General features: G+C 44.0%; 1 protein-coding gene across 1 annotated transcript; it reads right to left on the bottom strand.

The window, feature by feature from the left end:
- Positions 1-1,242: 1,242 nt before the first annotated feature.
- On the bottom strand, positions 1,243-12,939 carry MRPS18C (mitochondrial ribosomal protein S18C). The gene is made up of 6 exons (XM_049790300.1): positions 12,835-12,939; positions 11,485-11,534; positions 9,649-9,732; positions 2,971-3,028; positions 1,498-1,557; positions 1,243-1,416 (listed from the first exon to the last, which is right to left on the bottom strand). The coding sequence occupies exons 1-6, from the start codon at positions 12,932-12,934 to the stop codon at positions 1,340-1,342; spliced, it is 429 nt and encodes a 142-aa protein (XP_049646257.1). The 5' UTR covers positions 12,935-12,939; the 3' UTR covers positions 1,243-1,339.
- Between the last annotated feature and the right edge of the window lie 2,418 nt (positions 12,940-15,357).

Here is a 15,357-nt window from a genome sequence, read left to right as displayed (position 1 = left end):
TGTTTTATTTTATCAGAACCATCAAAATTCCTGTTTCCTAGTGATGGATGGCACCATAATAATGAATCACAAACAGTTTCATTCCTGGGGCCAGAGATATAGCACAACAGTAGGGCATTCGCCTTGCACACAGCAGATTCAAGACAGATGGTGGTACAAATCCTAGCATCCCATATGGTCCCCCAAGCCTGCCAGGAGTGACTTCTGAGTGCAGAGCTGGGTATGACCAAACCCTCCCCCCCAATAATAAAATAATAATGATAATCTCAATCTCAGTCCTAAGCACAAAAGTGAGTTCAAAATCTTGAGTACAGAACAGGCCAAATAATGCTATCTGTTTAAGATTAGCAATTAGTCACCTGAAGAATGCCAGGACAGGTAAGATTATTTTTTTCCTTTTATCCTACCGACACCACTCCATGACCTAGATTAAGTTTTTTTTTTTTTTTTTGGGTCACACCCAGCGGCACTTAGGGGTTACTCCTGGCTCTACTCAGAAATTGCTTCTGGCAGGCACGGGAGACCATGTGGGATGCAGATATTCGAACCACATTGGTCCTGGGTCAGCAGCTTGCAAGGCAAAGGCCCTACAGCTGTGCTATCTTTCTGGCCTCTCCCCCAAATTAAGTTTTAATGGTATTCTCTCATATTTCAAATTTCTAAGAGTTAATAACTTAATATGAAGTGGGCCATAATGATAATACAGCAAGAAGTCTTGCTTTGCATGGGCACACCTTGGTTCCATCCCCAGCAACCCATATGATCCCCAAGCCCACCTGGGGTGATTCTTTTTTTTTTGGTCACACCCAGCATCGCTCATGGGTTACTCCTGGCAGGCTCAGGGGACCATATGGGACACTGGGATTTGAACCAATGACCTGCATGAAAGGCAAACACCTTACCTCCATGCTATCTCTCGGGTTCCGGGGGTGATTCTTGAGTGCAGAACCAGAAGTAACCCCTGAGCGCTGCCAGTGGCCCCATCCCCCCCCAAAAAAAAAACCCCTAAAAACAAAACCCTCGGGGCCCGGCGGTGGCGCTAAAGGGAAGGTGCCTGCCTTGCCTGCGCTAGCCTTGGACGGACCGCGGTTCGATCCCCCGGAGTCCCATATGGTCCCCCGAGCCAGGAGCGACTTCTGAGCGCATAGCTAGGAGTAACCCCTGAGCGTTACCGGGTGTGGCCCAAAAACCAAAAAAAAAAAAAAAAAAAAAAAACCCAAAACCCTCAATGCATAATCTGATATGTAACATGTTATCACAGCTGATTTGTTTATTAGATATTAGAATTTAGAATTTCAGTCAATATTAACATAACTTATAAAATGTTGTTGATAACAGTTTACTCCCGATATTTAATATTACAAACTTTGGGATCTTTGAGGTATGCAGGGTCCTTGTATGTAACTGGCATAAAACCTATAAAGAGAAAATGAAAGTTATTCACAAGAAATGAGCAAAATTCTCATAAACTCAATTCAATATTTCAGATGTCCTTACCCATGATTTTAGCTCTTTTAATAGCTTTTGTGATTTCTTTTTGTTTCTTCCCACAAAGACCTATTAAAAAAAAAGCTTTATTACTCATAAAATTTGTTAATACAGTATTCCAAAAATGCCTGACAATTCTGTAGGTTAAGGAAGGTTGAGAGACTACTTGTCTCTTGGCTTTGCTGTCCAGTCTGTCAGGTCTGCTGACAGAAAATTTTCTAATTTTTTTTTTATTTTTAGTGAGACAAATTAAAAGGGAAAGAAAATTTAGCAAGTTCAAGAAAGAATGCCCACTTATACAAAGGAGAACTAACCAGATAGGAAAAATAGTAATTTCTAAAACATGATGTCTTGCAGTGCAAGTTTTAGGACTCAGGAAACTTACACACAGTCCTACACTAATGTCCACACCCAGCTGCTCAGACAGCTAGGTTTTTTTTTGGGGGGGGGGGGGATTTGCTTTGGGGCTACATTTGATGGGTACTCAGTGCTTATTCCTGGCTCTGCATTCAGGAATCATTCCTGGTGCACTCGAGGGACTAATGGGATGCTGGGGATGGAACCAATGCCTTGCCCACTACACTATTTCCCTGGCCCAATAGAACAGTTGTAACATGTGGTGTTTTACCCCAACTGGCAATGCTCAGATGGCCACTCCCAGCAGGGCTCTAGGGATCATGTACCAGGATGGAAGATTCTGGGTTCCCAGGTAATCACAAACTAGCCCTTTGTGGCCCCTACCTGCCATGTCCAACAGTTCTTTTCACTCTTTTGTTGTTGGTAGTGTAGAGGCCACCCCCACCCCGCAGTGCTCAGGGTTCAGAGGTGCTGGTGACTGTACTCTAGTTGTGCAGGAGACCTAGGGTTCTGGTGCCCTCGGTATGCAAAACAAGCACCCAACCCTCAGAGCACTCTCCTGCCCTCAACAGTGTGTGTCTGCCTTTTAATTAATTACTGTTAAGATGTTTACAACGGTCTAACATTTATGACCTTGGTGTAACAAGTTAGTTCACCACCCACCACCAGAGTGTCTCAAGACTCCTCCTCCCATGCCCCTCTGCCACCACCAGCCCACTTACTCCTTCCCCCTTCCTGTACCCCACATTGGTATTTTAAGTCTACATTTTTTATGCTTCAGAGAGAATAGTGAACTGGTTAGAGCATAAAAAAGTATGCAAAATAGGGGCCAGAGCAATAGCACAGCAGGTAGGGCATTTGCCTTGCACATGGCTAATCCCCAGCATCCCATACGGTCCACCAAGCCTGCCAGGAGCAATTACCCAGCACAGAGCTAGGAGTAACCAGAGCACCACAGGTGTGGCCCCGAAACCAAAATAAACAAAAGGGTATGCAAAATAGTACCCTTCTGTTCTAAGTGGCTTTTTCAGTGTACAAGTAAGAGTTTTAATACTATTGGAAAATGTTCTAGTTTTAATAATTATATAATTTACTTTTCAGTTGCTATAAAAGAAAATTAATTACCTGTTATGTGCCTTCCATAAATGCATCCAGTAAATGGAGAAATAAACTGTGACAAAAGCTGTTTTGAGTTTTATTTGGAGAAGAAATAAATCTGTATCAGTACATGTTATTCAACTGTACAAATTTCAGAAAGCCTTCTATCACCTCTAAATCTATTTTAAATTTCAGACAAATTTCATAAATATGAATAAAATTACTGAACTATATGTTAGCCTATCAATGTCATCAAATATCAAAGTTGACATTGTTGTCATCTTTTAAAACGACATTACTAAAGTTATCTCATCCAGTGCCCATAAAGTCAACTCAAGATCAAAAGCATATTATTGGGAAAAATGAAGTCATGAAATTTGCTTACACATGGATAGATATGGATCGATAATACCAAGCTAAATGAATCGGAGGGAGGGAGGAGAGAGAGAAAGAGAGAAGAGAAGAGAAGAAGAGAAGAGAAGAGAAGAGAAGAGAAGAGAAGAGAAGAGAAGAGAAGAGAAGAGAAGAGAAGAGAAGAGAAGAGAAGAGAAGAGAAGAGAAGAGAAGAGAAGTGAAGAGAGGAGAGAGAGATTTTGGATAGATAATATCAAGCTAAATGAATCAGAAGGGTGTGTGTGTCTATGTGTGTGCGTGTGTGCGCGTGCTTATACATGGATGGATTTGGACAAATTATACCAAGCTAAATGATTCAGAGGAAAAGGAATAGACAGAATGAACACGTGTGTGTAAATATCTAAAATATGTAAAGACTATAGAAATGAGGACCGTGTGTATGTGTGGGTGTAGATAAATATCTAAAAATACGTAAAGGTGATAGAAATGAGGACCAGGAGAGCTAAACCATGGTAGGAAGCTTGCCACAAGGAACAGGAGAGTGCAGTTAGGGCAGAGCAATGACAATGATAGTTAGGAATAATCACTGGCTAAGAACTGGGTGCTGAAAGGAAGTAAAGTGATATGCATGATACCCTTTCAGTAACCATAATGCAAACCAATATTTAAAAGGGAAAAAAGGAGAAAAGAGAAGAAAAATGTGCTTTAGAGGTAGGCAGGAGGAAAGACAGATGGAGGGCGGGAAGCAAATTGGGGACATTGGTGGAAGGAAATATGTACTGGTGAAGGGACCACTGTACAAGTGAAAATCAAGAGCAAGTTTGTAACTATCTCAGTGATTCAAAATAAATTTAAAAAGACATTTAAAAGCATACTCTGGGGGGCCGGGCAGTGGCGCTGGAGGTAAGGTAAGCCTTACCTGCGCTAGCCTAGGAGACGGACCGCGGTTCGATCCCCCGGCGTCCCATATGGTCCCCCAAGCCAGGAGCGACTTCTGAGCGCATAGCCAGGAGTAACCCCTGAGCGTCACCGGGTGTGGCCCAAAAAAACCAAAAAAAAAAAAAAAAAGCATACTCTGGGGCCAGAGTGATAGCACAGTGGGAGTCTGCCTTGCACACAGCTGACCCAGGACAGACCTGGGTTCGATCCCGGGCATCTCACAGGTCCCGAGCCAGGAGCGATTTCTGAGCGCATAGCCAAGAATAACCCCTGAGCATCACCGGGTGTAGCCCAAAAACAAAAAATAAATATAAAAAGCAAAGCATATTTTTCAGGGGCTGGAGAGAGAGCATGGAGGTAGGGCATTTGCCTTGCATGTAGAAGAATGGTGGTTCGAATCCCGGCATCCCATATGGTCCCTGAGCCTGTTAGGAGTAATTTCTGAGCGTAGAGCCAGGAGTAACCCCTGAGTGCTGCCGGGTGTGACCCAAAAAACCAAAATATATATACATATATATTTGTTTTCAATGCTAAAGTTATTTTCATGGCTTTTCCACAGAAATTATAACTACTACTTATCACAAGATAATAAATAATTCGATATACAAATGAAAATGATCAGTAAAGGCCTATTAAAATCAGTATTGTAAAGGATTCTGCATAAGAAATTAGTGTCCCTCCATCTCCAACCCTCCCCCCTTTTTTTTGAGTCACACCCAAGGTTCTCAAGGGTTACTCTTGACTCTGCGCTCAGAAATCACTCCTGGTAGGCACAGGAAACCATATGGGATGCCAGGATTCAAACCGCCATTCATCCTGAATTGGCTGCAGGCAAGATGAATGCCCTTCCACTGTGCTATATCTCCGGCGCCTAATTTGATCTTTTAGAATTAGAAATGAATTAAGTTATGCTTTTATATTTCACCGCTCACAATACATTTCTTTTAAATTTAAAACAAATTAAAGCTGGCACTTTGACAAGAAGCACTGATTGATGGTATATCCCTAAAACAATTCTAAGACTATTATAAATCATGATATCTCAAAAGAATTAAGTTTTAGTAAATTGGGGCTGAAGTGATAGAAAAGCAAGTAGGGTGACTGCCTTGACAAAGCCACCCAGGCTGTGTCCTTGGCATCCCAGATAGCTCTCTTAGCACCATCAGTAGTAATGCCTAAATGCAGAGCCAGAACTAACACCTAAGCATCACAAGGCATTGCCCAAAATTAAAACAAGAAAAAGACAGAAGGGAATGAATCTAATTGGCACCTAGCACGCAGAAAGTGTCACAGGTAAGCAGACCCCCACCATCAAAGACAGACAGAGGAATAAATCTGCTTTGCACTAGGCACCCAGAAATTATTGCCTCTGCATTTAGCCTAATTAGTGAACTCCAGAATCCTTAGAGAGTGAAGATGATAGCTATGACCACCCAAAGAGTACCAACCATCTATTTAGCCTCTCAGCTAAGGATTTTAGAGAAGAAATACGGAGGATTCTCAGAACTCAAAGCAGCATGGAAAGAACTGAATGAACCACAAATAAGAATCAAGAAGTTATGAAAACAGAAATGAGATAACTTCAAACTGAAATAATAGGACTAAAAACTTGGTAGCTGAAGAGAAAACCTCACTGAAAAGTTTCTTCAGAGTAATAGCAGCTGAGGACAGAATCAGTGAGCCTGAAGATGAGATGCATAACAACTCCATACAATAGAAGAGTTCGGAAAAAGAGCCTTACAGCAAATGATCAGACAATAGAAAAAAAAAATCCTCAAAGTATGTGAACAAATGAAAATAGAAGTCTTTGATAAACTCAACAGAAACAACGTAAGAATCAATGAAGTCCCAGAGACCCAGGAAGAATCTCCATGAAGTCAAAAACATTGCAGAGAAACTCCCAGAGCTAAAGAACTGCATGCCACCAAATTCTGCATGTGCAAAGAGTACCAGCTATAAAAGAGGTCTAAAGAAAACACCTCAAGATACATCCTCGGGGCCGGGCGGTGGCGCTGGAGGTAAGGTAAGGCTTACCTGCGCTAGCCTAGGAGACGGACCGCGGTTCGATCCCCCGGCGTCCCATATGGTCCCCCAAGCCAGGAGCGACTTCTGAGCGCATAGCCAGGAGTAACCCCTGAGCGTCACCGGGTGTGGCCCAAAAACCAAAAAAAAAAAAAAAAAAAAGATACATCCTCATCATGAGGAATCCCACATATAGGGAAAGAATACTGAAATAAGCAAGATATAAAAGGAAGATTACATTCAAAGGAGCATCACTATGTCTTACAGATTTGTCACAGAAACCCACAAGACCCGAAGGCAGTGGTGGGATATAATGACAAAACTCAATGAAATGAACGCTTCACCAAGACACTTAAATTCTGGTTGGAGGGAAGGATACACAGCCTCACCTATAAACAACAGCTCAGAAACTTTACAGTCTCAAAACCACCCTTAAAAGACAAAATGAGGGGCCAGAGTGGTGGCGTAGTGGTAGGGCATTTGCCTTATACACAGCTGACCTAAGTCGGACCATGGTAAAGTCCCTGTGTCCCATATGGTCCCCCAAGCCAAAGGTCTACTTTAAGATGAGACAGACCAACAGATACACCAAACTCCTATTAAAACTAGCACTAAATCCTCTGACAATTATCTCAGTTGTCAATGGACTAAATGCACTAGTTAATAGACAGAGTGGCAAAATGGACCAAAAAGCTGAATCTAACGTTTTGCAGCCTACAAGAAATACATCTGAATAGTTAGAACAAACATAGCCTCAAAGTCAAAGACTGGAGGACAATCATCCAAGCAAACATCTCTATTAAAAAGGCTGGAGTATGGGGCCGGGTAGGTGGCGCTGGAGGTAAGGTGTCTGCCTTGCAAGCGCTAGCCAAGGAAGGACCACGGTTCGATCCCCCGGCGTCCCATATGGTCCCCCCAAGCCAGGGGCGATTTCTGAGCACATAGCCAGGAGTAACCCCTGAGCGTCAAACGGGTGTGGCCCAAAAACCAAAAAAAAAAAAAAAAAAGGCTGGAGTAGCCATACTAATATCAGATGACACAGACTTTAAACTTAAAAAAGTTATAAGGAAAAGAGATGAACATTTCTTACTAATCAAGGGAAATATAGTACAGGAAGAAATAATCTTAAATATAAGCACTCAATGAGGACTAGCAAAATATTTAAAACAATTGATAATTTGTAGGAAGACATCGATAGCAATACAATAATACAGACTTTAACACCACCCTGTCACCCTTTGATAGATCAATCAGGCCACCTACGGAATGGGATGGGTGGCCCATCAGATAAGGGGCTCATATTAATATCTTAAGATATACAAGGTGCTGACAAATTAACAAGAAAAAATCAGGGCCTGAGCAATAGCACAGCAGTAGAGCATTTGCCTTGCATGTAGCTGCCCAGGACAGACCTGGATTTGATTCTCAGTGACCACTGAGGTCCCCCAAGCCAGGAGCTATTTCTGAATTCATAGCCAGGAGTAACCCCTGAGCATCAATGGGCATGAACCCCAAACAAAACAAAAATAACCCAAAGAAAAAATCTAACTCCATCAAAAAATGAGAATAAATATACAGACACATCCTTAAAGAAAAAATACAGGTGGCCAAAAGACACATGAAAAAAATGCTCCACATCACTAATCAGACAGGCAAATCAAAACAACAATGACCTCACATCACAGACACTGACACACATCACAGAGAACAAGAACAATCAGTGCTGGCAGGCATGTGGGGAGAAAGGAACTCTCATTCATTGCTGGTAAGAATGCCTTTTAGCTTTTCTGAAAAACTATATGGATATACCTCAAAAAACTGGAAATTGAGCTCCCATATGATCCAACAATACCATTACTAGTGATAGACACTAGAACAGCGATGGTGAACCTATGGCATGTGTGCTAGCTGTGGCACGCGAAGGCCTTGCAGCTGGCACGTGGGAAGGTCTGCAATTAATAAATTTATAAAATGTATAAAGAGTTTTAAGATACTAAAATCTGGGGCTGGAGAGATAGCATGGAGGTAAGGCGTTTGCCTTTCATGCAAGAGGTCATCGGTTCGAATCCCAGCGTCCCATATGGTCCCCCGTGCCTGCCAGGAGCAATTTCTGAGCATGGAGCCAGGAGTAACCCTGAGCACTGCCGGGTGTGACCCAAAAACCACAAAAAAAAAAAAAAAAAAGATACTAAAATCTTTTTATTAAGGTTTAATTAACGTGTTGGCACTTGGAGGACATTCTTTGGTTTTGTGCAGCAGTTTGGGCACTCGGGCTCAAAAAGATTAGCCATCACTGCACTAGAAATACAAAAATTCCCTCTGCACACCTATGTTCACTGCAGTTCTATTTACAATAGCCAGAATATGGAAAAAACTCAGGTTCCTGACAACAGATGAGTGGCTAAAGAAACACTGGTACATATGTATACACAATGGAACACTACACAGCTACTAGAAAAAAATGAAGTCATGAAATTTGCGTACACACAGATGGATATGGAGTCAGAGGGAGAGAAGATAGACACAGAATAGTCTAACTCATCTCTGGGATTTAAGAAAAATAAAAGACAGTATGGTAATAATACTCAGAGACAATAGAGATAAGGGCTGGAAAGACCAGCCTGTGATAGGAAGCTTAACAAGAGTGGTGAATGCAGTTATAGAAATAACTACACTAAAAGTAAGTGACAATGACAGAGAAATAGAATGCATGTCTGAAGACAGGCAGGGAGTGGGAAAGGAAGGAAATGGGAAATACTGGTGGTGGGAAAGTTACAGTGATGAAGGTCATGTACATTCTATGACTAAACCCAACTACGAACATTTTTGTAACCACAGTGCCTAAATAAATAAATAAATATAAAATTTACTTGTCAAGCATTTTAAGATATAAATAAACAAAATATGAGAAAATACTCAGGTAAGTAAACAATGAATTGTAAGTGAGCTATGTGAACTTATAATACAAATTAACTTCACCAGGTTGTTTTTTTTTTCCATTTCTGTAAACAGACAGTGCTATTTAAATAAAGGATGCCTTTTGGGGCTGGAGCAATAGCACAGTAGTAAGGCATTTGCCTTGCACTGGCTGACCCAAGACGAACCTGGGTTCAGTCCCTGTGTCCCATATGGTACCCCAAGCCAGGAGCAATTTTTGAGTGCATAGCCAGGATTAACCCCTGAGCGTCATCCGGTATGCCCTCCCCCCCAAAAAAACCCAAGGATGCCTTAATACAAAAGTATACATAGTTTTCAAATTATAGAGTTGATGAAAAACAACTACTTCTATATAAAACCTATTTTTAAAAAAATGATTCTCTTTAGTTACATCTAATAATTGGAGTTAAATCCTAACATCAAGTATCATACTGAAGGAAAATCAGATCTCACCTGTACATTCTTGTAATCTACACGTTTTCCACACAAGATACATTTCTTCAGAGGCTCCTTGTAAGGATTTTCCATTGAAATGGGCTAGGACAAAGGGGAGAAATCTGATCCAGCTTAATGTAAAAAAATTTGAACTAAAATTAAACCTTAAGGAAACCACATTAAGTCAAAATGAATAGTATCTTTCTGTTAAAGAGTTAACAACAGTTTGGTTCACAAAAGAAAAATCTTTTCCAACAGTCAGAACTATTAAAGCAGGGGGACTGGGGAACCATTAAGAACAAAGGACCAGCTTTGCCAGCTGCCGACTACATCTCAATCACCTGCACCACATAGTCCTCCAGAAATACTAGAAATAAGGCCTGAGCACTGCTGCATCCAACAGTGCCACAAATCCTCCCTCATTTTCCTTTCTGAAAGTGATTAATAATTTTAAAGATTTCAGTATACTTGTGCACATTTCATTAAAGCCCTTTGTGCTAGCTTTTATCTTTTTTAACTTACCCCCCCCACACACACACACATGCACGCACTTGGAGGCTAATCCGTATTTTTATTCAGGGTAACTTCCAGAGGTGCACAAAGAAGTTAGGGAATGAACCTGGGACTCCTGCATGCAAGGCCTACACTTTCATCTGCATAAGCCAGGGTGATCTAGCCTGCTGTTTTAACTGAACTAAAAAATTACATAAGGAGCCCAGGGATAAAATTCAATTTTAAAGAAACATATCTTAAATGGGCAATACATGATTTTCTTATCCTTTTTCCCAGGGCTGGAAAGACCGAAGTTAAGGCCTTACACACAGCTGACTCGAGTTCTGATGTTGGTCCCATGCCCTATACCACATGTCCCCAAGCTCTACCACAAATAAGCCCTAAGGCAGAGCTAGAAATAAGCCTTTAGTATCAACAGATGTTGCCTAAACACACACCCAGCAGTGCCGAGGGGTTATTCCTGGTTCTGCACTCAGAAATCAGTCCTGGGCCAGAGTGACAGCACAATGGTAGGGCGTTTGCCTTGCATGTGGACGACCTGGGATGGACCTGGGTCAATCCGCAGCATCCCATATAGTCCCTCAAGTCTGCCAGGAGCAATTTCTGAGCGCAGAGCTAGGAGTAACCCGCGAGCAAGGCCGGGTGTGGCCCAAACCCCCCACCCCCCAAAAAAGAAATCATTCCTGGCAGGCTCTGGGGACCAAATGGGATACTGGGGATCAAATCCAAGTCTGTCCCAGGTCAACAGTGCAAGACAAATGCCCTACCGCTGTGCTATCCAGAAAGATGGTCTCAGGAGTAAGGAACTTGCCTTGCAAAGGGATGATCACCCATTGTGATCACCTTGAACACAAGGCCAGAAATAGCCCCCCTCTACACTGACAGCCCAGAAACCATAAGGAAAACAGCATGATAGATACTTTATACATATCTCTTTTGTTTTGGGGCCATAACTGGTAGATCAAAAACCTGGGCCAGCCGCAAGCAAGGCCAACATCCTAACCACTGTGCTATCACTCAGACGCCTGTTAAGCAATTATTAAGTAGAATAATTCCTAGATACATCCCCCAATTTTTCAGATGTTAAGTCTATTTTCTCCCCGTGTTCTGGGCTACTCCCAGTAATGCTCGGGAATAAGGGCTAAGTTTGAGGATAACTCACTGTGCTCAGGGGATGGAACCTGGATGGCCTGCAGCCAAAAAGTATGTACTCAGTCCCCTAAGTGCTGTCTCTCTGGCCAACAAGTTAAACCTATTTGTCCTCCAAGTTAAATCTATTCAAAAACTAGCAATACATTGACAGTATTTCTGAATACTTCATTAAAAGGAAAAAATTCTTACCAGGTCTGTCGTATCAGTTACCTGCTGGTACTGAGAACAACTTCTTAACACTGAAATAAAATAGAATAGCAACAAATCAATGGATTTTTCCCCTAAGTGTAAAGGATTTTTTATTACATATAAACACAGGCATTATTTAAATATGATCCAAAAATCTTTCAGTCATTTCCATTTTTCTTCACCTGTCAGTACTTCACGTTATTCCTACTCAAGATTGATGATTTCCAAGATGTTCCTAAAGATGTCTGAGACAGTACCGCACATGTGCCCTGCACATGGACGACCAGGGTTCAATTCCCAGCATCCCATTTTGTCCTGAGTCAATCCAGGAGTAATTCCTGAGCGCAGAGCCAGCACTAAGCCTTGAGTACGGCTGGAGTGACCCCAAAACCTAAATAAATAAGATGGCACCACTTCCTCATAACACACAGTCATGGATATGAGAGTCGTAGGGCTCTGCAAGAGCTACAAATCACTGTATTATGTTGAAAAAGGACATGCGGGGCCGGGCGGTGGCACTGGAGGTAAGGTGCCTGCCTTGCCTGCGCTAGCCTAGGACGGACCGCGGTTCGATCCCCCGGCGTCCCATATGGTCTCCCAAGAAGCCAGGAGCAACTTCTGAGCGCATAGCCAGGAGTAACCCCTGAGCGTCACAGGGTGTGGCCCAAAAACCAAAAAAAAAAAAAAAAGAAAGAAAAAGGACATGCTTGTGACGGTAAGATAAGAGCAAACATAAAAGGTTTTATATTCACAAGACACTAGCAATGAAAGACAAAAGTTTTTGAGCAGGCATCTGGAATCAGATGCTCTGTGTGTGTGGGAATGTCTCTTCCTTGCCAAGTTCACTGGGTTCCTTGGCAAGGCAGAACCCATTGTTCTGCCCCTTTTTTAAATGTCCATTTTGGGAACTACAACCACCTCAACTGCCCCATTCAGTTTCAGAATACCTGTCAAGGGCCATTAAGTTGCCACCTATCCTGAAGAAACTTAATCACTTAGAAGCCCATGTTTTAGCTCAGTAGTTTTTTTGTTGCTTTGTTTGTTTTTTGTTGCTTTTTTTCCAAACCACCCATGCAAGGGCCAGGTCTGTTATTTCCTACAGTTTTGCTAAAGAAAAAAGAAAATCAGCACCACTTACACGCTACCCTTAGGTCATGCAACAACACTATGAAAAAAATTTTGACATTTCACCCTCATACTGTAAACAAGAACTTTCAAATGGACCTGACGCTAAAATATTTCTATGTACTATCAATGGAGAAGCGCTGGGTGAGCTGGGTCAAGCCACGGGTTTAGTTGCAAACCCAAGCGTGCAATGCGGCAGTCGGGCTCGGTCTACGAAAAACCTACCCTGGTGAGTACCAGGAGCAGCGAGCCGCGCGGCCGCCTCGACGAAATGCTTCCCCCGGGTCCTGCGGAGCCCGCTGCAAAATGCAAGCAGCGCCGCCATGCTCCCCGGCGGAAGCTCCTCCTCCTCCAATGTCCTTCCACTGACAGGTTCCGGGTGGGGGAGCCAAGGCGCCTGCGCACCTGCCTACTTCCGCTCCCAGCATCCCGCGCGGCACCGCCGCAGACACTTCTGATTGGTTGAGAAGGAGGCGGGCTTATTCAACTGCGCCCGCGTTTCCGGTAGAACCCGGAGTTTTCCGGGCGCGGCTGGCTGCGGGCGCGCTTTTTTCCGCGGTGCTCGGTGGCCCCGGGACCCTCGCAACGTCACTGCCCGGGTCTAGTTGGCCGATCGCGGGAGGCTCCGACGTGCGGGCTGGGAGGGCCCTTCGGCTCCTTCCATGGAGAAGGAGGAGGAGGAGGAGGAGGTTCCCCGAATCCGCAGGCGGGTGTCTGTCCGCAAAAGAAACCGCCTAAGCATTGACCACAGGTTTGCTAGCCAGGCCGAGGAGAAAGAAGGCGAAGGCGAGGACGGAGAAGACATGGTGGCTGGTCGTCGCCGGCGGAAAGCCCTGAGCCCTCCCTTGGCCCAGGTACCCGTCGCTCCAAGAGTTCCTCGGCCCGTGGCTAATTTGGGGGGCGATGTTGGGGCCCAGGCCGGGCTCCCCGCTTTTGCACGGGTCTTGCAGATGCAGAGGACGTGGGGGCCACTCTGAAGCCGGCCACTTCCCAGGCTGACGTTCATCTCGTTGGGTTTCTTTTTAGCTTAACTTAAATAGGAAGCCCTGCTTCATTGTAAGCCCCTATCTTCGTTGTTTTGGGGGTGGTCACACCCTGCAGCGCTCAGGGGTCACTCCTGGCAGGCTGCTCGGGGGACCATATGGGATGCCGGGATTCGAACCAATGACCTTCTGCATGAAAGGCAAACCAATGTCTTACCTCCATGCTATCTCTCAGGCCCCTAGTTCCGTTTTTTTGTCGATCTCGGGGGATGAAAGTTGGGCATACAACAGGCAAATGGCACGATGGAGATGCCAGTCTAGACGGTGGTTGGTTCTGTGCTAAGAAGAAAACCTGGGGCCAGGGAGATAGCATGGAGGTAAGGCGTTGACTTTGCATGCAGAAAGACGGTGGTTCGAACCCCGGCATCCCATATGGTCCCCTGAGACTGCCAGGAGCGATTTCTGAGCATAGAGTCAGGGGGAACCCCTGAGAGTTGCCAGGTGTGGACCCCCTCCCCCAAATAAAAGAAAAACTGCCATCCAGGGGCAACCTCTGAGCACCAAAAAATCAATCAATATGGCCCGGAGAGATAGCACAGTGGTGTTTGCCTTGCAAGCAGCCGATCCAGTAGCTATTTCTGAGCAGACAGCCAGGAGTAACCCCTGAGCACTGCTGGGTGTGGCCCAAAAACCAAAACAACAACAACAAAAAACCAATCAATAAAGTTTAAAAGAAAAGAATCTCTGAATGTCTCGTGACTTTAGCATGAGCCTGTTACAGGCCCAGTCTTTCTAGATTGTAATCTGTGAGGGAAGAGTGACATTACCATTAGCAGAAACTTCTAATGACATTGTAGTAGAAGGAATTGGGGGTTACCTTTCTTTTAGGGAGTTGGCACTGACTGAAAAATAGATCCCAGGCTTGGAGAGATGATAGTACAGGGATTAAAAGCATTTTCCTTCAATGCCACCCTCTCTAGTTAGACTCTAGCACCACTGAATTTAACCCAAAAAGTAGAAAGAATTTAAAAAAGAATGGATCTCAGTGCCAGGAAGAAAGCTCAAGGCCAGAGCACATATTTTGCAGATAGGAGCCAGACCCAAGGACATGTGCCCTTAGTACTACAGGCATAGAGACCTTGCCCAACCCTAGCAGAGTCCCTGCACAATGCAGGTTGTAAGCCAAAACACCCACTCCTGCCGCCCCCCCACCCCCCCCAAGCATCACCAACATCACCGTCTGGTGATTAATGTTTGGCCTCTCATTTCTTATCGACAATAGGAAGAATGCTTGTTTCTTTGGGTGGTATAAATTTCAATATATAAGCCATGTATTTTGTTTGTTTTTGTTTTAGGGCCACACCCAGCAGTGACTTCTGGCTCTGTGTTCAGGAATCATTCTTTCTTTTCTCTCTCTTTTTTTTTTTGGTTTTGGGGCCACACCTGGTGATGCTCAGGGGTTACTCCTGGCTATGCGCTCAGAAATAGCTCCTGATTTCGGGGACCATATGGGACACCGGGGGATCAAACTGTGGTCCATCCTAGGTTAGCCACTGCTTGTGCCACTGCTCCGGCCCCTCAGGGATCATTCTTAATGGCTCAAGGAACCATAGGGGATGCCTGAGATGGAACCCAGGTCCACCACATGCAAGGCGAACACCCTACCCCTTGTACTATCACTCCATCCCTGATCTGTGACCCTAATTATCACAAGTAATTACAAATTCTTATGAAACCAAATTACAAATCTGATAAAGCCCTGGGC

Source organism: Suncus etruscus, chromosome 16 (assembly GCF_024139225.1).
Source record: "Suncus etruscus isolate mSunEtr1 chromosome 16, mSunEtr1.pri.cur, whole genome shotgun sequence".
In the NCBI taxonomy this organism is placed as follows: domain Eukaryota; kingdom Metazoa; phylum Chordata; class Mammalia; order Eulipotyphla; family Soricidae; genus Suncus; species Suncus etruscus.
The sequence above is the reverse complement of the archived record's forward strand: the minus strand, read 5'-3'. Positions and strand labels throughout refer to the sequence as shown.